General features: G+C 40.8%; 1 protein-coding gene across 1 annotated transcript in view; it reads left to right on the top strand.

Annotated features, from left to right (window-relative positions):
* The first annotated feature begins 19,056 nt into the window (after window positions 1-19,056).
* Window positions 19,057-27,263, top strand: part of KCNK10 (potassium two pore domain channel subfamily K member 10) — a 72,632-nt gene continuing 64,425 nt past the window's right edge. The window contains exon 1 of the mRNA XM_072865014.1: window positions 19,057-19,108. Coding sequence (XP_072721115.1) covers window positions 19,057-19,108 — 52 coding nt within the window. The remainder of the gene's footprint in view (window positions 19,109-27,263) is intronic.

Genomic DNA, 27,263 nt, shown 5'->3' with positions numbered 1-27,263 from the left:
ATTCATGCTGGATGAAACCTGTAGTTTATCTAACTACCTGTAGTTTTATAAACTACCTGTAGTTTATCTGCCCCAGAGGGCAGACTTTGGCCTGTTTAGGAGGCTGGTCAAGAGAGTCCCCTGGGAGGCAGCCCTAAAGGGCAAAGGAGTCCAGGAAGGCTGGACATTCTTTAAGGAGGAAGTCCTAAAGGCACAAGAGCGGGCTGTCCCCAGGTGCCGAAAGACAAGCCGGCAGGGAAGAAGACCGGCCTGGCTGACTAGAGAGCTCTGGCTCGAACTCAGGAAAAAGAGGAGAGTCTACAACCTCTGGAAGAAGGGGCAGGCAACTCAGGAGGACTACAAAGGTGTAGCAAGGCTGTGCAGGGAGAAAATTAGAAGGGCCAAAGCTGAGCTAGAGCTCAGTCTGGCTGCTGCTGTAAAAGACAACAAAAAATACTTCTTCAAATACATTAGCAGCAAAAGGAGAGCTAAGGAGAATCTGCAGTCCCTAGTAGATGGGGGAGGGAACACAGTGATCAAGGATGAGGAAAAGGCTGAGGTACTTAATGCCTTCTTTGCCTCAGTCTTTAATAGCAGGGCCAATTGTTCTCTGGGTACCCAGCCCCCCGAGTCAGAAGATAGGGACGGGGACCAGAATGGAGCCCCCATAATCCAGGGGGAAATGGTTAGTGACCTGCTGCACCACTTAGACACTCACAAATCTATGGGACTTGATGAGATCCACCCGAGAGTACTGAAGGAACTGGCAGATGTGCTCACCAAGCCCCTTTCCATCATTTACCAGCAGTCCTGGCTAACTGGGGAGGTCCCTGCTGACTGGAGATTAGCTAATGTGACACCCATCTTCAAGAAGAGCCAGAAGGAGGACCCGGGGAACTACAGGCCTGTCAGCCTGACCTTGGTACCGGGGAAGCTGATGGAGCAGATCATCCTGAGTACTATCACACGGCATGTAGAGGATAACCAAGGGATCAAGCCCAGCCAGCATGGGTTCAGGAAAGGCAGGTCCTGCTTGACCAACCTGATCTCCTTCTATGACAAGGTGACCCACCTAGTGGATGAGGGAAAGGCTGTGGATGTTGTCTACCTAGACTTCAGTAAAGCCTTTGACACAGTTTCCCACAGCATTCTCCTGGAGAAACTGGCTGCTCATGGCTTGGACAGGTGTACTCTTCGCTGGGTAAAAAACTGGCTGGATGGCCGGGCCCAAAGAGTGGTGGTGAATGGAGTTTACTCCAGTTGGCAGCCGGTCACAAGCGGTGTTCCCCAGGGCTCTGTGTTGGGCCCAGTTCTGTTTAATATCTTTATCAATGATCTGGATGAAGGGATCGAGTGCACCCTCAGTAAGTTTGCAGATGACACCAAGTTGTGTGGGAGTGTTGATCTGCCTGAGGGTAGGAAGGCTCTGCAGAGGGACCTGGACAGGCTGGATCAATGGGCCGAGGTCAATTGTATGAGGTTTAACAAGGCCAAGTGGAAGGTCCTGCACTTGGGCCACAGCAACCCCATGCAATGCTACAGGCTTGGGGAAGAGTGGCTGGAAAGCTGCCTGGCAGAGAAGGACCTGGGGGTGTTGGTTGATGGCCGCCTGAATATGAGCCAGCAGTGTGCCCAGGTGGCCAAGAAAGCCAATGGCATCCTGGCTTGTATCAAAAATAGTGTGGCCAGCAGGAGTAGGGAAGTGATCGTGCCCCTGTACTCAGCACTGGTGAGGCCACACCTCGAATACTGTGTTCAGTTTTGGGCCCCCCAGTACAAGAGAGACATTGAGGTGCTGGAGTGTGTCCAGAGAAGGGCAATGAAGCTGGTGAAGGGTCTAGAGCACAAGTCTTATGAGGAGCGGCTGAGGGAACTGGGGTTGTTTAGCCTGGAGAAAAGGAGGCTGAGGGGAGCCCTTATCGCTCTCTACAAGCTACCTGAAAGGAGGTTGTAGAGAGGTGGGGGTTGGTCTCTTCTCCCAGGTAACAAGTGATAGGACAAGAGGAAATGGCCTCAAGTTGTACCAGGGGAGGTTTAGACTGGATATTAGGAAATTTTACTTCACTGAAAGAGTTATCAAGCATTGGAACAGGCTGCCCAGGGAAGTGGTTGAGTCACCATCCCTGGAGGTATTTAAAAGACGTTTGGATGAGGTGCTTAGGGACATGGTATAGTGGTGGTCTTGGCAGTGTTAGGTTTACGGTTGGACTTGATGATCTTAAAGGTCTTTTCCAACCTAAACGTTTCTGTGATTCTGTGGTTCTGTCATGGACAGTATTTATTCTCCTCACTCCTCCACACAAAACCTACAGATCCAGAAAGCCCCAAATCCAGCAGGTTTGTTTTTTTTTTTCTCTGAAGCAGATTTTTGATTGCGTGTGAAATTAGAGAATTGGGGAAAGGGCTTCAGGAAATTAGTTACCATAGTTCTTGTGTTTCAGGGTCTCTGGTTTAGACTTTGCTATAATCCAGATAGTTAAATCTGTAGATTGTAGAGGTAGAGATAGTCTTAAAACAGTTTCAATTTCAGATACCTGAAGATACTAGAGAGAATATAAGTGCATGAGATTCTCACCGCTACGTCGTATCCTAACCGTTAGCTGTAATACTCTCTATTGGCTGCAGAGATCATGCTACAGAAAACACTTCTCTCTATTTTCTCTTTTTTTTTCTTTAAATGAGCTGCTCATAGTAATATTTTAAAATAATTTTTAAATACTTTTTTTGTTTCATTATCTGAATTTTGAATTTCAGGTTCCCGAATTCTCAGTGTGCGGTACCCAACATGCAGTAAGTAGGCTGTTCTGTCCGACCCAAATGATGGATTTCTCATAGTCTCCTCTCTATTGTTCCTGTACTTTTTTCCACCATGTAGATAATTAAAACACCCAAATGTAAGTGAGCGTTTTTAGAAACATATCACAACTATTCCCCTGGTTTCTAGGCAACGCTGAGGGAATATAGCGATTTCCACTAGTTCCCTCTTAATCAGCAGCCACAGCATCCTAGGGATGTCCTGGCTCTGAAATTTTTGAGCTCCAGTGGCAACACATACCAAAATTTTATGCATTTCTAATTGCTCTGACTTATGGCCCTTTGGCCTTTGGCTCCCTTTGGTCTGTGAGAGTATATATATTTTAAGTGTAATTAAAAAGTAACCCAGATGTATAGCCATGTGCTAACACATTAAGTACTGTGACATGTACTAAATAAAAATAAGCCTTAGCAAAAATTGAATCAGTCATGGACTTTGATCCATCCAAACAAGTACAGAAATAAATAACACAGATCACTGCAGAGAGGCTACCATTGTCGAAGAAGCGATAACATGACAAAACCTGTGAGATGTGTCCTTTCCCAATCTGAAAAGAGGAAACACAGCACTGAATGTTGTTGGCTGTCTTTTTCAGCAGGGCATTTTCCCTTTTTCCTTGGAATGCATTACAACAGAACATGGTTTTAAAACACACCTACACTGGGTGGGAATGAAAGCAGCAGGAATATATTATGAGAGTCACATTCGCCAGTGTAGATGGGCATCTATCCCTACCCTGACATGGACTACAGAACTATCGCCTTCTTGTCTACTCCCTCTGCCCTGTGTATCATCCGATGTAGACACCTAACTGCTGTGGAAATGTGCAGTTAATAGTATTCAGCAACAAAACAGCATTTTAAAGCCCAGGGTAGTGTTTATTTTTGTGGAAGAAATGAAGTCATTAGAGAAAAAGATTTCAGAAAAGGGAAATACCCCATATGATGCCCACTTTCTTTTGCATGCTTAGCCCAGAGACAGGACAAGTTTCCTCTGAAAAAGGCTGCGTATCTGGCAGGACCTCAAATAGTTACCTGCTCACTTGGCACAGAGATCTGTTCATAATGTCACAACTCTGCATTTGTAGGATTTGGATTTATTGGAAAAAACAGTTTGTATGTACACTGGAAAATTCAAATCTGCAGTTTTTTGGAGAGTCTTTGCTTATTGCAAGCCATTGATTTTCTTTTATGCTTGCTTTTCCTTACAGAAGTCTATCAAAGTAAGCCTACATATGCAGGCAGGAAACATCCCAACAACCAGATCTGCACACCATATTCACAGAGTATTCTAAGAAAGCCCTAAATTCGTCACACTGTGTACTTTATGATGGAAATAAATCTCCCGGGTTTACTTGAATTTTTATTTGGCATCAGTGCCCTTTCTCAGTGCGGGTTTGTCACCTGCCTGTGGCTCGGGGTGTCAGTGTTCCAAGCCCCTCGCTGCTGCTCACAGCAGGCTGCAGCTGACTTGCAGCAATCCCCAGCCGGTGCATTCAGACCATTAACCTTGCAATCCGTTCCTCTACGACTGGAGAAAAAAATGTTTCCCTGAAAGATCAGAGGAGGCAGTGCTTTCTAAATGCATTTAAACAGGCTGTCTGAGGAGGTTTTTTTGCTAATTACTTAGGAAATTCTTGTGTCGAACAATTGGAGTAGCTCTCATGCAGCTGGTGTGAGGGGAAAAAAGAAAAGACGTATAATTACTGAAATAGGTTTTTTTTTTAAAAAAATAAAAGCATACTTTTCTGGGAGGAATGGCAGGTTCTTTTCTGCCTCATGCTTGCTGCATGTTCCTTGGTCATATGGTTCTTTGAGTTATTTAAAATCATGTACAGTCTTGAAATATCGTTGCAACTTTCTAAATGATAGAAAGTTATGTGTTCTGGCAGGGCTGAAGACTCTTTCCCTTTCTTCATGGCAATGCATTTAGTTGTTTTGTTATTGTCTGAACGGCAGCAGTAGTCAGAAATTCTTGTAAAGCTCGGGGTCCAGTGGGAAAGATGATGCAGAAACAATTCAGAGGAGATGGTCCATGTCTTAGAAACTGCAGTTTCTAATATCCTGTAAATTAGAATGCAATACAGGAGCTAACTTAAAGTAGGAGGGAATGTGATAAGGAAGATGAGGGGAACTATAGGAATATATAATGACATAAGGTTTCTATGAACACAGTGTTAAACCACCATACTATTTATCAGCTTAGAAGAAGAAGTCTCCCCTGCAGTATGAGTAACTACTACCAAAACCCCTTCCGGAAGCTGCTGTGCAGGTGTACTCTGTACAACAATTCTTTCTCTTCATATCTATATAGAGTCTTATAATGCATTTATCCCTGTGATACAAGAGTATTTTTAAATGTGGCAAGGAAAAAACCTCTATAAATTGTGTAAGATGTTATTCTTGACTATAATGTAAAACCTAGTAGCTGGAGTGACTCAAGATCTGCTTATATTTATTCTTACACTGTGTCATTTTCTGTTTATCTGCTGTTCCCATGAAAGTTTGCAGACAGGAAGCTTGTATGTGAAAAACTGTCCTTTATTAGGGCTGACTGCTTGAGGGCTGTTCTTTTCTCGTTACTTTACTTGAACTATTAGGTTTTAAAGAATGCAGACTGCAGTAACTAATGGAATAATTGGAATTTTAAAGGGAAAAAACTATGTAAATGTCATAACTCAGTTGTCTAGACCATAAGAAATGCTTTATTTTCTAATAGATTTACCTGTTGTGCCACATGGAAATGCTTACTCATAGTAATTAAAGAGAACAGGATGAAAACACATTTGTAATATTTCAGTCAATATCAGAAAATTAGGACTCAGATTAGACATATATAAATGATACAACTCCATTAAATCCAGTGAAGCTATTCCTGCTTAGGCTGAGATGGATCGTCTATGTCTACCCAGCCCATGGCAGGCAGACAGAAGAATGTCAGTGTGGCATTTTCTGTGGCACATCTACCTTCTACACAGCTACTACAGGATGCTCAGGCTTGCTTAGCAGTGTATTAATCCATGCACATGCTTGAACAAATGGGATCCTATGTGCTGAAGAGAGTTCCTTCAGCTTTGCCAAGGTCAAGAAAAGGAATTCTCAAGGTCAGCTTTAGAATTGCCTACAAAAGACAATACAGATATACTGTGATTTTCCACAGCACTTTGATACATTTTCAGTATCTGAGTGAACGTCAAATACAGTTTTACTAGAAATAGGCTGAAATTCCTGACTGGAAGAGTTTGGGGTACTTTAAAAAGGTACTGTAATGACATGGCCTGTATGTTTATGCGTACTGGAAGATGAAGAAAACGGACTGAGAAAATCTCTTGCATGCCGTGTTTTGTAAGTAATAGCAGTTTCAGTCACGTTAACCACTTGTAAGTATGTGTGAAGGAAAGCAATGGGCAAGAAAATGGCAGGAATCAAAATGGAGTGTGTCAAGTTTAACTGTTGCAATGAAATCCTCTAAGAGTAATTTTTCTGTGGAATCATTTCATTAATACTAAAAAAAAAAATCTTAGGAAGAATTGCCATAAGTACTTTCTGTTACATTGTCTAGGACTTCCCTTCAGCTAAAAGTTATATTCCAAGGAAAACATCTGCTACTTACTAAATTTGTATGTTGTTACTGACATCATAAGAATTCAGGAATATCCATATTCAGATTTAGACAGAACCTGAATTTTACTATTTTAAAATTTAGTATAAAACCTTTTTTTTCCCCTTTCCATTAACACATTACATGCATCAGAAAAGAAAGGGACTTCAGTTTGATGGATGTTTTACAGGCCCAAGAGTCAGGATGCTCAGGGTCTGTTTATAGCTTTATCAGTGACTTGCATGACCTTGCGTACACCAATTCGGGTGCCTGAGTAGGTTGCAGTCTAAATCACCTTAATGTAATTCATAGTTGATAGTAAAAATGGAGACACTTAGAGTTAGTGCACTTGTCTGCATTTTTGGAATGAGTCTTTTTGCACTGTGCTTATCATTGATAGAAACAGAAATTACATCTATCCTTTGAATAATAAATATCAAAACTGCAGATTACATGATATGGATGATATGGATATTATTCTAAACACAGAATAATATTTATCCCTAATCTAATGTCACAGAAGCCAGTAGGGCCAGTGATTTTTAATATTAAACATGAATATCTGTAATGCAGTATAGCAATTCCACAGAAGATTAGAAGGGGTTGATTTTACTCTCAGTAAGCAAATCAGTTATACAATGTAGAAATAAAGGAAAATAGGACTAGGACAGGGAGAAGTCTTAGGTGTTATAATGGTTTCTTTAATGACAGACAACATCATCATATAAGTCTCTTCCATAAGCTGTTCAATTGCTGTCTTAAAAGTTGTATGCTTTTATTCTTGCAGCCCTCTTTAAAAGTTTGCTCAAAAATTCAATTCCTTAGATGGCTAGAAACCTTTAAATTCATGATCAGTGTGTACTCAGTTAATGTTGTACCAGTATTAGTCTCATGCTCTTCTATTCACTTTTCAGAAGTTAGGATTCCCATTCCCCCAGTTCATGTGTTTCTTCATATGTTCTAGTAAAATCCGTGCTAGAAACGTTTCCTGATTAATATGAATTTTATTTTCCAAGACTTCCCATGTTCAGTTAATATTCCCATATCTGTTTCCTCCTGTGTCATCTACTGTTCATAATAACAATTCTTCTTTGTCCTCCGATGCATGCCTTTGCACTTGGTGCTGCTAATACGAATTGTGTTCTAATCTGTACCACACAAATTTGCAGTATTAATAAATACTTTCCAAATTATAATCTGTTCCTTCTCAGTACTGGCAATACCTTCCAATTTCTGTCATTCCCACATCCCATACGTTATAAATATGCACAATTAGCTATTTTACAAAAGGTACTGTGAAACTATCAAAAGTCTTCAAAGATTGGTCTTCCAGGATCATCACTAGTAACCCCTCTCCAATCCTTGTAGTTTACCTATCAAGAAAACCTGTTTTGTCTCCCTTTTAGCTAAGTGCAACTCAGAACCTCTCAGGTTCTATTTGGTTAAAAAAACCTATTGGGTTTTATTGTATTTACTAATTACTTCCACATGCCCTTGGTTTTGCTTTCTTTAAAATATATCCTTGAAGAGTGTTGAGGTCAAACCTGAAGAGTGTTGAGGTGAACACAAGGCTCCCTGTAAGACCATTGTCTTTAGATTTGCAGATATAGAGATATGTTTTCCTTGTTGCTTTGGAAATGACTGAAGAAAAATTGGTTCTTTTAGTAAAAGTCAAGACAGTAGCAAAAATCTTTGATTTACAAAGTACAAATGGGGATGGGGGTAGTTCAGCCACATCAATTCTGCTGCTTTTTCTTTGTGTGTAAGAAAAAATGACTGTCATTTCATTTGCTGAAAGTAGAGCTAGACTGCCTTTTTTTTTGGCTATTGATAATTTTCTTTTCATTTGAAGATTTCACTGGCCATTTCTTTTGGATCTCAGTAGGTTCTGAGGATTACATTATTGGTAACTAGCTCATGTTTGCTGTGTTGTGGCTGCTGCAGTGTTACTGATCTGAAAAATTGTTTCTCCAAAATAATGAAACGTATAGCTATATTGGTTTACTTTTGTCAGTTCCCATGGCAGCCTCTCCAGCTCTAAAGATGCTATGGGCTGTCAGACTGTTGTGTAACCAATGTTTGAATCAGCTGGATTTCCTGTGTGTGAATCAGAAACAACTACTAACAAAAGGGAGTTGACTGCCTTTTATTACTAACCCCTGATTAATGAATAATGAATGTCATGGTAGAGGATAAAGTAGGCCAAAAATAGATGTTTGTTTTAATGACATCATTCCTAAAGCCAAAACGGAAATATTAATTTTGGAAAATTTTGTGACAAACAGCCACAATGTTGGAGAATTTTCATGCACAAAGCACCTATTCACTGTATCTCAAAACTTGTTGTTTTGTGTTTGTTGCATAAAAGAAGAAAAAAAACCTACTTGTTTAAATATCCATCCCAAATCAGAGTGAAGCAGAACCAAACCAAGTCCTATCTGCCATGATGATGCCACACCTCTGAAGCAGAAAAAACCAGAAATATCACCTCATTTGTTTTAGAATTTGTCACAGTTTAAGTGAGTACTGATTTCAGTGCTTCAGTGAATTTCCTACAAGAAATGGGGAAATAATAGGATCCAAGCTTTTCTGTAGTTTGCTTTGAATGTATGTCTTTACCCAGTTATAGGAGAAACAAAACACATTAAGATGTTGAAAGGCATGGAAGATAATGCAAAAAAAGTTCACTTCGTAGTTAAATAAAGTTGCAATGATCTTTAATGAACATATCTGTGTTTCATTTAGTTTTGGCCACTGCTTCTCAAGACAGTGGAATGAAGATCGAAAAGACAAAGAGAATTATGGGAGTGAGAAAAAGGAAGTTGACATACAAGGACAAATTGACAGGTATAGATTTCCGTGATTACACATAATGAAAAATTAAAGAGCCTTTGTGATTTATTCTTTTTGGACTGTTACAAAATCAAGAATGAGATATTTATTATAATTAAAGGATGATGCTGTATTGCCAGAAAGTAATATGAAATGCTGATTTATAACCCAAATAGCCAGCATGTATAATTTATAGACGTTGTGGTAATTGAGAGGGAGGGTGGTTTTATGCAAAGATTTTGTATGGAATAAACTGCTGGAAGAAGAGGTATATTTTTACCAAGCAAAATGATAGTAGCAGATGTGTATATGTCTTGATTCTTATATTATTTCTTTAACAACAATATTTTTCAGTATAGCAGTCTCGGTTCTTATGTCATAAAATTACCCTTTTTTTCTGATTAAGTGGTTGGGCTTTGGAAAATCTCATTTTCATTTTTCACTGTATTCAGGATTCTCGTGAAATTGGATGAGATGCTAGACCATTCTGTATACCAATCACCTCATCTGTAAATGGCCATAATAATATTTATTCTAAAAGGTTTCCATGATTCACTTTTGCTAGTAGAGTGTTTTCAGATACTCAGCTGGAAGATCCTAAGGAAAATAGAATTATCTGTATTATGTTTCTCCTTGAAAAATCTAGTACAGCCATTGACAAAGGCAAGTTATTGATCTATGTAGCAAGGACCTGTAATAGCAAACTTCCATGCCTGTTTATATATTTAGTGGTGTCTAACGTTAGGAGAGTCAAATTTCTGTCAACATTTTTATAACCATAGCTGCTCTGAGTTCCAACTTGGCATTCAGAAAACTTGCACCATAAATGCACACTTTTGCACCACTTCTGAACTCTACAATGGAGTCCATTTTTACCATTCTCTGTGCAGACAGCTAATTATGATGGTGACAGAGCCTTCATTCATTCCATCGCCTTCCTTTACTCAAAATGCTTGCCAACATAGTTCTATGCTAAATTCTTTTCTACTTTAATTCCACTAGCGTGGTTACAGTACTGATGGATTTGGTGGTGTGTGCTTAAAAGGAGATCCATGAGATATTTAGGTGCCTAACTGCCATTGACTCAATCAGAGTTGCTTGCCTAAATACCTTTGGGAACTTGTGCTATAGTCATTTATAACTATGGATCAGGACTAATTGGTTTGGATCCTGAATTCTTGAATGGTCAACTGGAGATGTTTTAAAGGGGCATCATTTTCTCAGAGTGAATACTCAGCACTGTCTGAAAACTGTTTTTTTCAAGGTGTCTTCAGCTAGGGATGGAAATCACTTGTCACTTTTGAAAGCTTGGTTTGACAGCTGCTGTAATAAAACAGTCACCAATCCCCAATACTCTTTAGTATTTCAAAGAAGTGTTCTAAATGAGGGGGAGGTCTTTCCCTGAATAGACAGCCTTGTGAAACTATTTCTTTGTGACAATAAAAAAAGAAAAAAAAGAAAAAACCCCAGAGTGCTTATCTGAGTTGTACATGCATTTTGTAATACAAGTAATTTTGATCTGACTGTTCAACAGCCGTGTTAAGTCTCTGGGAACTAGAGATTACCTGCATCGCATTATTTTGTATAGTAAGGAAGCAGATTAGAACTACTAAATGGCGTCTTTATGGACAAATACAATGTAAAGATGTAAAAGATATATAGTGGTTTATATTTTTCCTTTTAAACAGAAGATCCCAAGACTTTTCTATGTATTACATACAGAAGTAACTGCAGCTGTTTTAGGTCTGTAAGGATGCATCCTTGAATTACTCCATAAAAGGCTAAAATAATGTGTGCATTGAAAATGTAAATGGATAAAGGAGGCTGCTTGTAGACACGCTGCAATTGTTAGCTTAGGAAGTTAATGTACATTACATTTTTCCATTCTTCAATATAAAGATATGTTATCTCAGTAGAATTCCCAACTCACATAATCTCTTCATTGCCGTTATATTCCCAGACTACATATAGTCCAGACTACATATAGTCTATAATTATATATGGTGACACATTTCTTTTCATGGGTAGCAGAATGAAATGCATGTCACCTGTTGGTCTGTAGGCTTTAGCAGATCTGCTAACTGTGAGAAGCCACTGCCTATGGGTTGATTCACAGTGAGCTTCTCACTTTGCTGAGAGTATGCCATGTGTGAATAACACTGCAGTTTCTTGCCATGCTGCATCTAAACTGTTGTAATTCCCCTGCATCTTCTCCCACAAAATACTATGAAACAGTTAATGAAATGGAGAATATGTTCATCAGGGTAGTTGTTGTAGAAGATGATGTACTAGGATGAATCTAGTATTTTAATTGCTTTCTTTTTTACCAAGTCCACTAGATTCTACTCACGGGGTTGTATTTGTGTTTCTTGTTCATGACTATATATGTATGTGCATGTACCATTTGTGTAGAAACTCGAATTGAGATGTACCTGCTGTTAGGCTACGCATCTTCAGAAATGCAGGAATAGCTTTTTCCTTGATAGTATGTTAAGACATGCAGTCATGAGCTGTTTTCCTGATTGTTATTATAGTGCCTGGCACACTGTTCCTGTAATTAATATTAATGTTTTCTAATTTACACTCAGAACATAGCCCCTACTCTTCCTACAACAGAATAATAATTTATTGATTTGATTTTGCTTGAAATATCATCCTATTTCAAAGTCATTTTCCCCCAAGGGATCCAGCACTGAAGGTTCCAGTGGTGTGCAGATACAGAGACCCAGGCAATTCAGAGTGTTAGCCTTTCAAACAATGGCTAAACTACTGGTTGCAAAAGTTCTACATCTGTGTGGCTGAAAAGACGCATGTCCTGGGCTACAAAGTCGAGGGAAGGTGGCGGAGAGTGCTGGCAGTGAAACTGAACAGGAAGCCTCATCTCATTCCTTATTCCACAGCTCCATACTAAATACCATTGCTTTCATATTTTGGGAACAGCTTCTTACTACCCGAGCCATGTGAGAAATATGTTACCTAATTTACAAAGTAGTAAAGCTCTTCTAAGTACTGTAAAAGTGATGATGATTAATGCAAGAGTTGTAGTCAGCCCTTTAAATGCTCAGTATAGCTTCTTTCTTCCCCTGCTGTTCAGAGTAGAAAAGAAATAGGCACGACTGAAAGCTATAGGAGGACTGGTCACAGTGAAGGGTGCCTGTGCAGACTGTTCCTCCCTACTTTAACTATTCTATAGCTGCATTAATCCCAGCATTTAATAGGCTGCTGAGATGATATACTGCATTGAAAAACACTGAAAGGAACAGCTGCAGTTAGTGGCATACTTGATTCTAAGAAATGATGAAAGTTTTCAGTAAAATGGGTGGTAAGACAATGCTTCTGGGACCAGTATAAATGTCTTTGGTGTGTATGGCCCCTGACCTTGCCGTACTGGCAGATAAGGCTGCTGTCATGTCTGTGGAAAGTAAGGTCAGAGTACAGGATAAGCATTCTTCCATGTAGCTGAATTAATTCTACTAGTCCTGCAGATTAAGAAGGAAATAGTCAGGCTATGCAGCAATACAGAAAATAATCTGAAGTCTTGCCCAAGATGCCTGCATGTTCTAAGTACAAAGCTTTGTAAGTGTATTTCTTACACCTGAAGGCATTAAACAAAAAAACATTAGAGTGACAAGCATATACATAAAACCATTTTATTTAGCTCTATTTTCCTTGATCTGCTCAAGTAGTGCAATTTTATACTACTCCTTGAATGACTCCTATATGTGCAGGTGTGATTTAATATATTTCTGTAGTGCATTAAAAACTTCCACTCATTTACCCCCCATTCTGCCTTCAAGCTAAAGAGTTTGTGTCCCACCCATTTATCCTTACACTTTTCACGTCAAGGCCATCTATTCTCCAATCCTTCATTTGTATCACAGGCTTTGGGGTTTTCCCGTTCCCTTTTTACCTCGTCACTAGCATGGTTGCCCTCACTTCTGTCAGTAAGTTTCTGATATTGACTGCCCTTCATCCGCTGCTCCTCATTTTCCCTCTCCGGATATTTTGTGTGCTACTCTTACCCTGTGCCTGCTGCTACGTTCTTTTACAAAGTCTGCATTGTCACTGCATTGACACTGCATTGCCTTGGCAGGCCAAACTCACATGGGGCCAGGAAGCTCATGCACCAGGGAGGCTCATATCCATGTTTTCTTGCATCGCTTGTGTCTCCCATACAGTCAGCCCCAGGGGTCCGCCCAGAGCCCCGGTGCCAGTGGGGCCGGCGGGTAAATGGGCAGGCGGGTAGCAGAGGGCTGCCCGCCCCCTCGTAACTGTCCAGGGTCCTGAAAGCCGCCAGCAGCCTGGGCTGACTTCTGCGTGTACCCTTCCTTTCGTTAGCTGTGTGAATGTCAAAGAAACATAGGTATCTCCGAAAGCTAACCCCCAAATTTCCTGTTTAATATAGAGGAAAGTTATCAACCTACTAAGGGAAAGCATCTAGTAAGAAATCTTAAAAAAATGTCGTGAGGAAAGACAACAGTACTGCTATAAAATGAATTTGGTGGCTTGTTTTTATTAATCAGGCTTGCTATTTTTGTCAGATATCAGCCTCTGATCTTATGACGATTCTTCAGGGACATCATGGAAAAACTAAGAGCCAGATTGTAATTCTCCCATGACTATGATTCAGGAGTAATTGTACTGAAGTCAAATTAAACTAATGTGAAACAGATGTAAGTGGGTTCAGACAGAGACTCAATACTGTGCAGCTTGAGTTAATACTTTTTTACATGGCAGATCTTTTAAAAAAAAATTCCTACATTATACTATTACACTAATAATGTGCATGTACTGTACTTTTTCAGATAGAATAAAAATGTGAGGTAACTACTCCACTGTAGTCCTTGCTGGCTGTACAAAGGGATTGATATAACAGGTGTCTGAAAGCTGGAGTCTGGCTAATGAGGAGTGGTTACCAGAAAAGAACTGAGGATGAAGAAGATGATTACAAACTGTGAACCAGGTACCCCTCCTCCTGTTCTGGCATTTAGAGGGTGGATGCTTAAAGTGGGTCTGAGGATATGAATGATGTGTTAGGATATGAGAGGCACGATCCATAGTGTATTCTGTTTAGTGTCACTGGCCAAAAGAACCTGCAGACAGGTTGTGGTAACTCAAACAGGTCAGATCTGAGAAGATACCATCCTGGCAAAGGTGTAGTTGCCTCAGGTAGACTCACTGATTTCATTGAAACCATTTCTGCCAATAAGTAAGTTTTCTGTTCTGTGGATTCATCCCTGAATGAATGAAGATGCAGCATGGCATGCTACAACTTAAAAAGTGCTGAGAAACTGCATGCAGTAGAAGAAAATAAAAATAGTAAGTTGCTTTTCCTTGCACAGTACATAGTAGTCCTGATTCTTAGTTAACTTCCTGATTCCTAACTACACTAAAGATTCTGAAAACCATCTGAAAAAAAGATGTTCAGGTTATCCTAGAGAGAAGGCTTTAAATGTCCTCCTAGACAGAAGGCTTCCTAGAGAATAAAGAAGTTATAAAAGGATTCTGCACTGGATCCTGTCCAAATCTATACTACTGAAGGATGGGTCAATGGTATATAAAGAACAGGATGCACTTCACTTGGGTTATTCTCTGGCTCTCTTGGTCTGACTGCAAATAACAGCAGTCCTGTGGCAATAAACTGAATGAAGAATGATCTTCACAATCAGAAATACCAGATTTCAAACAACCATATAGTTAACCATAAACTGAATATTAATATACGCAGATGAGCATATTGCAAAGTGATGACACAAAGACTGTCTAGACTTCCATCTAACCATGTCTCATCTCTTCAGTGGAACATACAAGTTACAGATGATTTCTATCTACTATTGATGCATTTTTCCGTTCCTGCTCACTGGATTTAAGTAGATATAAGAACTATTTATTCATCTCTTTGCTATGGCTTTCTTTGAGTTACATCAGAATGGCTTCTAAATCACTCATGCCATATTACTAATGAATAGTAAAAGGGCACTTAGCCTTTTATTTCTCTTTCAATGAGATTGCTTGTAATAGAAAGCCTCTTGTCTATTGTGTTGTGACTGTCACAGGCCCAGTCCTGTAAGGCGCCAATTCTCAACTAACACCAACTATAAGGACCTTAAGTCTGAATAATGAGCCCTAAATGAAAAGGCAGACTAGTTTGATAAACTACTGATATAAAGTCGAGTCCTGAAAATTCTTATGCAGGTACTAAAGTAGATTAATCATGCTATATTTAGGTTTTTGTCTTGGTGGTCTTTCATTTAAATATTAAACATTACTGAATCCACTTAGCTTATAAAAGTTGACAGAGTAACAGCTTGAAACACTGTAGCTTCAAGGCACCAGTTCTCCCTATCATGAGAATTCGACATCACTGAGGGGTGAAAGGCCTTTTATTTGCATAAGATAATAGTTACGTTTCTATGCAACAGCTGTGCTGTCAGTGAAAGATGTGCTCATTGTGCCAAATCCATCTCTGGAGTAACCCCATTGATTTTAAATGAGTTACTTTGGGAATAAATTGGCCCACTAGATAAAACTGCAGGTCTGAGGCATCAAAATAATTGAGCAAGATTTCCATGATCATAACATGGTAAAAAATTGCAAAACAATTACATGATGTCATGCATTTATGTACCTGACAGATCACAATTGAGTTGCCACAAGGTTTTTAAACCATATAGCTAGAGCAAATGTTTATGTAGAGCTTACAAACACCTTTTGGTAATATGGGAACATTAAGAGGATACAAGAAACAGGAATATGGTATTGTGTCATTATTATCTACTTAGTGTTACTGTAAGTCAAACAAATATGAGACATCTCTCTAAGATCAGTTTAATAATAAAGGATTCATATGGCCACATGAAAATTCCTCTTCTGTAGACAGTAACAATCAGGATCTGTTTCTGGAACTACCTGAAGGTTTCACCTCTAGACTATAGACTTCCTGCATACGTTAGCAGGAATTTAATGCTGTTGGCCTTTCAGTAGCCTGTTTGAGTTTGGTGATCTTAGGTGAGTTCTCAGTGGACAGATGTCTGTGGCACAATACCCACCTCATCAGTTAACTGCTGATAGTTATGGCACAAAGACAAAGTAGTGCTTGGGTTAGGGTGGTTGAGCTCCAAATCACAATTGAGTAATATATGTCTATATTAGTTTTTCCCAGTGATGTACAAGGAAGATGCCAATAAACAGGCAACTGTTTTGAATGCTGAGGAAAAGTTATATACATGCATATATAGATGATATATTGGTGTGTATAGATATATAAGTAGTTCTTCATTGATACATATTTGATAAGTGATCTTTTGGGGGGTTCAGAAGCCTTCTTTGAAGTCTTTTTGGTTAGTAGAATAATGAAAAGATTTCCCAATCATGATTCAAGTGATCGCACAGCACAATTAGCAAACCCTACCCTCACTTTTGTTTCTATTCAGTTTGCAGAAGTAACGTCAACAGGAATCCCAAAGCCTGTTCAGAATGCATCGTGGTTTGCTTGCAAAGGAAATACCTTGTGCTCCTGATGTCATCATTGCAATCATCTCAAATTCAAGTCTGACTGAGAGGGCTCATTATCATTCTCACCATGTCCTCCCTTAGAGCAGCCTCTCCCGCCTCCTCCTGTACAGCACAAAACAAGAGCCACAGGGGTGCTTGGATTAGGCAAAGGAGAGAAACCCAGCACCTCCCCCCAAGAAAACTTGCTGCACTACTTCCATCTAATTCCTTCAAACTACATACTGCTTTACAGGACCGTGCACACCACCACCAAATGAAAGTGTGGATTCACAAATATTGATTTCCCCTTCCCGTTTAGGGTTGAACAAAGACTGGGGACAAGCATGGATGTGTGTATTTATTTAGCTTCTGAATGCGGATATGAAAAGAGTGTGCCAGCCTCCACAGTAAGATTTTCCTGAGGAGAGCCACACATTTCAGACTGCTTTTTTGTTCACCAGGGCAGATTTCTCCCTTTCATCTTACAAAGTTAACTAACATCTGAGCAACAGATAGGAAGGCAAGACAGAGAGGGTGGTTGAGCAAAAAGAAGTACGGGGCAAAAAGCAGGGGACAAATTGTCTCAGGCACTGAGTTTAGATCACAACCACATTTCCTGAAAATTCGGAAGGTCCTAGCTATGGACCTCAGGACTGATTCTGTCTCTGACCCATGGCCCATGTGAATTTGTGGATCTGTCCTCCAAACCATCCCCAGCCAACGATCCCCTTCACACAAGGAGTTGATTTCCACTGTGGAAGAGAGGAGGCAGGACAGGGTTAACCTCGCACAGTCTTCCTTCAGGCCCCCAGAGGGGCTGGGGTTTTGTTTTCCTGGCTAAGGCAGGGGAGCTGGGGCATGTATTGTAACTGGAACTGGAGACCTTTCTGGTGTTACCAGCCTGTTTGGGGTTTGAGGGAAAGCCTGGAGCAGGAGGGAGAGGAGGGAGAATGCAGACTTGGAAAGCAGCGAGTGTCTGGTAATGGCACAAGGTAACGCCAAGTGGCCTCCATTTCCCCGAAGCCCCCTGAGAGCGTAGGGGGGCTCCGAGGCCTCCAGCCTCCCTCCCAGCCCGCCTGCCCCCTCCCCGCAGCCTGGCCGCGACTGTCGGCTCTGCCGCGCCAGCCTTTCCTTGACGCCAGGTGTCTATCCCTGTCCAGAGCGCGGAGAGGAGCGGGGAGAGAAAGGGGAGCAGGAGTCCCCTGGCTTTCGGGGTGCCCGGTCCTGGTCCCCCAGAGCCTGCGGGGGCTCGGACGATCCCCTGCCCTTCCCCTCCCCCTGCGCTGCAGAGGCTCTGGATGCTGCCGTACTCCTGCCATGTGCTGCCGCCGCCGCTACTGCTGCTCGTAGCTTAGTCGAGCGTGTCTCCGGCTGCAAACTCCGCCAAACAAGCCTGCATCCTCCTCCAGGGAAGGATACCCAGTAAGTACCAGCCGGAGCCTGCCCCCTCCCTAGGGCACCCCGCCACCGCCTCTTACAAAGGGACTCGCAGCCTCTTCCCCTCGCTTCCTCTCCCCACCCCCTTTTTAAGCCAGTGCAGAGAGGGGCTCCGTGAATTCCCTCCAAAGCTATAGGGTGGCTCCCTCCTCCTCCTCCTCCTCCTCCTCCTCCTTCTCTTCCTGCTCCGGCTCTCCTCGGCGAGCCAGGCTGCTGCTGCATTCAGCCGGGGTGGTCCCCAGCCTCGCCCCAGCCATGCCGCTGCGGCTCACCCCCCACGGCTGACTTTTGTTACCCCTCTAGTGCCTGGGGCTGAACTGAGGTGGGCTCATTTTTTTGGGTGGCTGAGGCTAGAGAGTGTGTGTACGTGTGGGAGGTGTCCCTGGGGGTGTGGGGAGGCTGGCTGACTCCCCGATCCTTGCAAGCCTGCGGGCTCGCCAGCCCGGGTGCCCCTTCAGGTGGGCGCAGCAAAGAGGCCGGGCTGCAGCGGGGACCCCGCCACCCTGACATCTGCAGGTGGACTGGGCGAGCCAGCTGCGGGAGCCTCCCCAGGAGCCAGCAGCACCCTGGACCCGCTGCCCATCTCAGCCTGCTTCGTTCCCGCTCCCTCCCAGACCCTCTCCGGTCCTCACTCCATCCCTTCTCCCCTCTCTCTGCTGGGGTGCCTGCACCCCTCCTCACCTCGCTGGTACAAACCCCTCCACTCCACTCCCGTCCCCGCCCCTCCCCACCTTCTTTGATTTATTTGTGTATTTCTTTCCTTGGCAACCACCAGTTCCTCTCAGTCAAACAGCACAGGCTCCCTATAATTTGAAATTAATTTGTTTGACTGCAGCATTGAGACAGGAAGGTTGGGAATTTATTTTAATTCTTTTTCCTCCCTGTGCAAAAAGGAAGCGATGAAATTTCCAATCGAGACTCCAAGAAAACAGGTCAACTGGGATCCTCAAGGTTGGTGATTCTCTATTACTATCATTACTATAATAATAACAATTATTATTCCTTGTGTCTAGTGGCTTGTAGGAGACTATTTGACTCCAAATGGGAGGAGACGTTGGATGCTTGTCTGCTTCCCATGTGCACTGCTCAGTCTTTCTTGCTCAATCCTTGCAGTGTGTTAGAAAATGCTCCTCAGATGTGGGGTTGGGTGGGTGTGTGGGTAAAACCTCTTCTAGGTGTGAGTTTTATAGTTCTATATTTGATATCTCTCTTCCCTCTCCTCCCCTCCCTTTTTCTTGAGTATTTCCATGGCAAACTTGCCTGGGATGGCAGTGATCTCTGCCTCACAGCATTGTTTGTTTTATCTGTGGCTCCTTTGTTGTTTCTAGTGATCATTGTCTCTGCTAAATGGGTGGTACAGGAGTGGACACAGATGTGACTGCTTGCTCAAGGCTCCTCGATGGCAAATGTTTGTTGGCAAGCAACTGGAGCAAAATGCTGCTGCAATATAACTCGTAGTGTGGACGGTATAAAAAGACCCATTAAATAATGAAGCCCAAAGGGACCTTTAGACACTTTAGTCTGTCCTGTTAGCAAATGATCAGCCCAAGTGGATAGTTTGATAAACTCTATGGTTAGGTTTGGAGTCTGTCTTGGGGAGTGTGTTTGTGTGATGGTGGAAGGAGATTTACGCCAGTGCAGTGGTTTTCAATAAAACGATCCAAGTGGTGTTTTAAAATAAACCATAATGAAATGCTCTCCTTTCCTGGCATGGGGAGGAGGTTCATATGCAACCTACAGAAGAAGTGACTGAAAAAAACCCTACTGGTAATTTGTATACTGGTGTGTCATATTTCCGTGCATTGGTACAGGAGCAGAGCAACTTGAAGCCATATGCTCAGGTCTGCAGCAGAACTGCTGGCAGCCAGTTGCTGTACAGCAGTGCTTGCAGGAAGTATGAAGTGATAGCACGGGCTTTGATTATTCACCTTTATTCCGCAGGTTTGGTTTTAGTGGTCAATTTGTCATCCTCCGTGCCCTCAAGTCTACAAAATGAAATGTTAGAAACAGTTTCTCATGGTGTAGAAGGAATACAACAGAACAGACATCTTTCTGCTGAGCAGATCTGATGTGCTGTTTGAATAGTATACACAATTAAGCTTTAGTTTAAGCCTTACTACATCTTTAATTAGGTGAAGGCTGAAATCGACACATCAGCGTCCTCTGCCCTCAGCTTCACAACGAACACATGGATAGTAGCGCTAACAGAGATTTGATTATTTTAATAACAGTATATTCCTTATCCTAGGGTCAAAATTCTGTGTGGTGAAAACTTGCTCTTCCCAGGTGCTTTTCTGAATCTGTGTTTGCTGTTGCTTCATTTTAATTCATTTTATGTATTTCAAAATGCCTTTTAATGCAAAAAGCCCTTTCCTCCCTTCTCCTGACAAGGCACACAGGAGGCTGTACTGATGGCATTCTATATGCAGCTCCTTTTCTTGGCAATCAGCTTTAAAGCATATGGATCCAACAGGTGGCTGGTCACAATTTACTAATGTGTCCAAAACCATAGAATACCGTAACAGGTAAAAGACCTCAAACCCAGCAGGTTTCCTCTCTGCCAAGCGGAATCCCTGCTAAGGACCACATAATCCTAGCTGTATTTCCCCTCAGTGTATTGACTTCATTAGCCAGGCAGCAAGGATGCTAATGTATAGCCAGGAAGGAAGCAGAAAATGTTAATTTCTAATTCTACAAGGGACTCAGGAAATAGATAAGATTTGGTGGAATGGAAAAAGGCAAATTGGTAAGGAAAAGTTGTCTGAGGCCCAATCCTTTAACCAATAGAGGAACAGTGCAATGACATTGTACTCACATAGTCCCACTGAAGAATTAGTGATGTGGGTAGAAGACAAGGTAGATCAGAGTTCCATTCTTTTTGAAATGAAAATATATTTATGCAGATATAAATGTTAGCAAAGATCTACACAAAATCACTTAGAGCCCTAAAATGAATTTGATTTACAGTCGCATATGTAGTCTGTTCTCTGCATGTACATGTGAAGAATGATGTTATGTTTTGCATCCTATGTGATATCCTTGGAGTTAAGAACTGAAGTAGCTTTTCTCAGATACAAAGATCAACATGTAGAAAGCTGGTGGTGCAAGGATACAAAGAGTCCTAAGTATTAAAAGCAGAGCTCATGTCCAGTTAATGTTCACACACAAATACCAGGCTCATTTCAGTACATATTGCATGATTGTGTCCTGTTCTGGTCATCAGACAGAGAACGTGCAGTTTCCACAGTTTTGTCTAGTAGGAATTGTGCTAACTTGTGCTAACAGTTCTTGAAATATATCAACTGATGTTCCTGGCAAGCAAGCTAGCAGTCCAATGATGACAGCAATGGTATCTCAAAGATTGTTTAGATCTGATTATTCCAGGCAATATTTTCTAGAAACTGTACACATTTCTAAAGGCTAGGGCCCTTGTTGTGGAGATATGGCTGGCTTGGGACTAATAATGCTCCTGGTTTGAACCCAGGTCAGAATGATAGTCATTGAAATGAATTAATGCTCAAGCTCCATAATGCTGACTGAACTATAAATATTTACATAGATAAATAGATTAGAGTCTGCTGGTAGCTTTCATCTGGCATAAAACTGGTATTCTTAGTTCACATCAGCAAAGAACAATATACCATAGAAAGACTTTGTGGAGAGAACAGGTTTAAAAGAATAGAATTGACATGAGGGATGGTGTCTGACAGACAGCTAATGGGAGGCTGATTTCTCAGCCATTAAACTGGAACGAATGGGGCATGGAGACTGAACTGTGCTTTTATCCTGTTGTGTAGTATCTTCACTTGTCTTGGGTATAGAGTATATCTGTGTGTTCCCTGTAAATGCTGAGTGTGTTTTCTAGATAAACCAAATATTTCATAAACCAGGAAGTATATATGGTCCAAATTCCTCCAGTGAAGTCCCCTACTATCCCAGGCAATCAAACTATATAATCCCATTAACAAACAGATCAAACTCCATCCCAAAAGTCACTGGGACTTGTCCCTAACAATCCAATGTGAAATATGTCCTAGAATCTTATATATATTGATTAAAAAACATACTATTCATATACAGTGAGTGAATGGGGTAAGAAATGAGTAAAAGACCCAAGCAGCCACCTCAAGAATATTTTAGGGAGAGCTGGACACATTGAGTAGGGGTACAGGATCTCACACTACCTGGCCTTACATTTTAAAAAACAAGCCTGCCATTTTGTTACTGGTGGAATCAGCCTGGATATACACAATCATAAAACGTTTGATCTACCTATCACTGATTTTTGCTTCTCCCATTTGGTGCAATTCAGGCAAAGCAATAACTGAAATGAGTGAAAGACCATATTTCTGGTTTCATACCTCATACAACTTCCCATCTATACTTTTCAGAATATAAGATTGGGTTTATAGCAGCATATGAAGACATTAATTCTTGTAATTGTTGTTCTCATCTCTCCTCTTTCCTGCATTCCTCCTGCTGTTTATTACACCCACCTGTTGTCCATGCTTAAATTGGCTAATAATCTCTTTGCATATATATTTTTATACAGTACCTAAAACACAGTGGGCCCCTCATCCTGAGACATCTGGATGTTACAGCAATATCCACTTTTTTTCCTATGAATTATCTGTGTAAAATTGCTGTTTCTTTGTAGAAAAGAAGGATAGATGAGACTGTTTCCAATATGCTCAGAAATTGTCTGCAAGCATGACTGTCTTGCAGGGTGACAGTGAGATGTCTTTTCCAAGGGAAGGATGTCTATCTTGGTGATGCTCTTAGTAGGCAGAAAATGGAGTTCAGTCTTGTTCCATCCTTTGTGCCTGCAGTTTTTTGCTATCATTGCAGTGATATGGATTGTCAAAGCCTTTTGAATTTCCAGGTAGATGTTTATCTCTACACTGACCTTTTGGAACTCTGAAGTTTTGATACAAGTTCCCACGTCCTTTCACAAAGTCATCGTTTGTGTAGGATGGCTTTCTGCAGTTTGGAACCCTAAAATCGTGCATTTATTATCATCCTCACATTTAGCATGGGAGTTAGTGGTCTGTGGGGAATTCAAGCTGTGGTTGAGAGTCTGGAGTTCCTCTTCAAATTTTGCCACTGACTTACTGTTTAACCTTCAGTAAGCCACTTACTCTTTCTTTTCCTCCCTTTTTCCTTGACTGCAAAATGGGAATATTAATACTTACCTAATGCACAAGGGTGTTGTGAAATATAATTAACTTGTTTAGAGCAATCTAAGATCTGCTATTGAAGGAAGAGCATATGTATTGCAATCAAATGCTAAAACAATTAAGAGGGAGCAAAACAGCCTGTCATCATACACAGATCACATCCGTTAAGAAATAAGGTTATCTCTGTGCTTTACAGCTAGAGGAAACTAGGATTACTTGTACTTCTTTACAGACACTGAAGACTCAATTAAGTTTCCCATTAGAGAAGTTTCCCCAGAACATGAGTTCCCTCAGCTGCTGCTCCAGAGGGGCTCAAGTCTTCCATAGGTCCTGTGTCAACTGCCATGGGATTTCTCACCTGACACCTCAAGCAGCACTGGACACGTATATGTGGGACAACTGAGCTGAGTCTCAAATGTCTTCATGCAGGTATCAGGATTGGATCATCCCTCGATGACTGTTGGAAAAATCTTCAGCATCAGCTACTCAGTATAAATTAAACTGATGCTGCCTTCTGAGTGTTACAGACTGCTGCAGTTCCTGCTTTTTCTGTCCTTTCATTCAAAGAGACTAATGCAGAAGGCAAACTTGATTATAAAGGCATAGATGAGTAGAATGAGGGTGTTCATTTCTGCCCTCTGTTTTCAAGAAGACGTATGAAAAGAAGTGGGGTGCAACTGTGAGTTAGATAATGTCTTTCTACAGTAGTAAGTCAGTTCTTAGTAGCTCAGTGTATGAAGACTGCTATGGAAAGCTGTAATGTGTAAAAAAGTAGCTCTAATCCCAGCAAATGACCCATGGTCAGCAAGGTACTGACAATGTGCTACTTGTATGACAAAATCATATTGGCTACCGACCCATCTGGTGGACCAAGACTCTGCTGTGCCTAATAAGCATGGGTTGCAGAACAACTGTAAATAGTTTATTTTAAAGAGAGATTTGAAGGAGAATAGAAATTGGATAAACAAGAGGACACTCCTGGCAGTGCATGGTGTAGGTGCAATAGTGCCAAATACAGTAAGGTGGAAAATTTGAAGATTTTGGAAAACACATAAAAGAGAATGAAGAAATCAGAACTTTACTAAAGGCTATGTGGAGCCTGCAGGGGAGGCAGATGAATACTGTGGACCCTAATGCGGTAAGAGATAGGAAGATATGTCTGAATTAGCAGGAGAGGAAGAAAGACAGCAGAAAGCTGTTAGTTTCATCATTGTTGTCTTTAGGATGCCCCGGAAATGGAAGAACTAAGGATTCAGAAAAGTAAAATTAGTAATAAGAAAGTGGCAGAGTGAAAGACTGGACAGCAGCTTTCTTATTAATAGTGAGGAAAGACTGAACTCTAGTCAAGGTAAGAAAGATGAAGGGTAGGGTATCATTAAGATGTCATCTGTACTGTGAGAAAAAGGGAATGAAAAGAATCAAAAGCAATATGAAGCTGTAAGTCTAAGACAGGGAGAGCAGTAGAATTGTCAGCAATGGGAGAGGTTGAGACAGAATTAGTATTTCAGTGAAGAATACCAATGCTATTTTTTGCCACATCGGTACAAGAGTAATCCATTAATAGACTTTTGGACTGAAAAGCCCCTTGGGCAACTCTTGAAAACTGATGCTACCTGAAGTGATGGAGTTTGCTTTTGGGAGAAAGATATATGATATCAGTTGTAAGTGGGTAGGTTTTGGTTCACTTTTTGGTGTTTATGTGGATTTCTGTAGCTAGTGTGTGGACTCTATCAGCTTCAGACAGGAGAGTGCATATATATGGTGATACAGTTTAATTCTTACTCTCTTGATCTAATCCAGAGCTAGGACTTTTACCACTCGCTACAGTGTGAGCAACACGAGATTCTTCATTTTAAAAGTATCAGAATTGTGTTGTCCCCACAGGCTTTACTGAGTTAAAAGTAAAGGAGTGCCTGGAATTACTGGGAGAACAGGGGCCCTAGTTGTTGTATTGTAAATAGGGTAAGTACCTGGAGTGAAATGGGGAGGGAACAATAAAGAGGTCAAGATAAGAAAGGAGTAACAAACATACTAGTATTCAACAGGTAGAGTATTACAGAATTCAGTGTGATAGGAATGCCTAACCTTTATTTTGTAATAATCTCAGTGTAATAGCAAAAGCCAAAGCAGAGAATATAAAAGCTGAACAGTTGTCTGTTTTTTATAGAATTTCTATGTAAAAGAAGTGACATTCAGCAAAAGGCTAAATACTACCTTTTTAAATACCTTTTTCATAGGAATGCCTCTGTTTCTTGTTTTCTGTAAGAAACTGAAAATATCCTGGGACCTGGCCTTTGTCAGATGGAGGCTGCTTATATTCTAGTTCCCAAGGCATTGGTTATACTTCTATTGTTAGTGTTTATAAAGCATGTGTATGAAAAACATTTTACCTATAATGGAAAATGTGCTCTAAGATGAACCCACTGACTTTCATAAATAACATGCCATGCAGTTCTCACTGGTTACCCCAATGAGGTAAAACAACAAGTGAGAACAGCACATATCAAATACCCTTTTACTTCAGGGTGGTAGTACCAATCCTTTTTAGTCCATGAACCATTATTATTCTCCCAACATACTTTCTGGGCTGCTTTTCACAGTTACAATCAAACGTTAACTCAGATTATTTAAACAAAATGACATTTCAAAAGTGAACTATGAATCTCTTACCATGTTAATGAATCACAGAATTTAGGGGATATTTCCTAGGTCTGGGAATGCTGAGACAAGGAATTCAGACTTCATCATTTTCTTTAACTGCTAATACAAATTTTATGCTTTTAGAAATCTTATTATTGGCAAAGTGTCCCAAATGCATGTATTATTATGTGTTATTCAGATGTCACAAAATACAAGCATAGGAGATCACTGATAAGATTTTGAGGTTAGAGTGGAAATTTCAATGTGGATATATCTCAGTGTTGGAAGTGGAAATGAAAGCCAGTAAAGTGATAGAATCTGTTACCAAAACTTGTATAGAGGGAAAAAAAGGTGGAAGAGAATACACAAGCCTGACTTCATTTTATTTTTCTGTTTTTAAAATGGAAGTGGAACATCCTGCTGAAAACTAGAGTTGTGACAAGGGGCATGACATATAAAATATACAAAAGGTATTGAAACTTGTTGCACTTAGGATCTGGAGTCCTGAATATGGGTAGTGATCAGCTGCAAAGTCTGGGAGTGGGTTCAATTTTTTTTAAAAGTCCAGACATAGTTAGGTCTAGCATTTTGTTTGAGTTTGCTATTTGAAATTTTAGAGGACATTTGAAAAGAAATAAAGACTTAACAAGGAGAGACAAAGGAAAGCTGCTTCAGGTAATGTAGATTACAAAAGAAAGGACCCAAAGTGTGACAGGGTCAGATCTGCTGCCAGAGGTGTAGAAAATGCAGAATGAAAAGAGTGTACCTGTGGTAAGGCTGAAAATGCTCTGAAAAAAAAATGGGTGGACACGAAGACAAGTTTGACTGCCTCCAACTAGAATTATCTGTTTTCAAGCACATGATGTTCATTCTACCTTTTAGAAGTAAGCATGTAACCTAGGGCATATTTAAAAAAAAAAAAGAAGTATCTTTATGTTCTCTGTTGGTTCCTCAGGCATGTATCAGGGTCCTCCTCTATGAGCAAAACTAAAGCACAGTATAAATAATCTTATGGACATATTACAAAATATCTTCATCGCATGAAGTAAGTAACTTTAATAGATGATGATCAGTTTATTTGGCTAGTCCTTCATTGGAGAAACATGCTTACGTTTCTTCCATTTGTTCCTCAATTCTGCCCCCAAAGAGATGCATTCAATAGATCTTTAACAGTTCTCTGTCTTTCTGATAACCCATAGATTATGCATGACTGTGTGACCATTGTTTGCTGAAGACAATAGACTGTTTAACTAGTAAGGGATAACAAAAGTTCACACCCTAAAAACCAT

The sequence above is a fragment of the Ciconia boyciana genome, chromosome 6 (genome assembly GCF_034638445.1).
Source record: "Ciconia boyciana chromosome 6, ASM3463844v1, whole genome shotgun sequence".
NCBI classification, from domain to species: domain Eukaryota; kingdom Metazoa; phylum Chordata; class Aves; order Ciconiiformes; family Ciconiidae; genus Ciconia; species Ciconia boyciana.
Note: the sequence above shows the minus strand (reverse complement) of the source record. Positions and strands in the feature narration are given on the sequence as shown.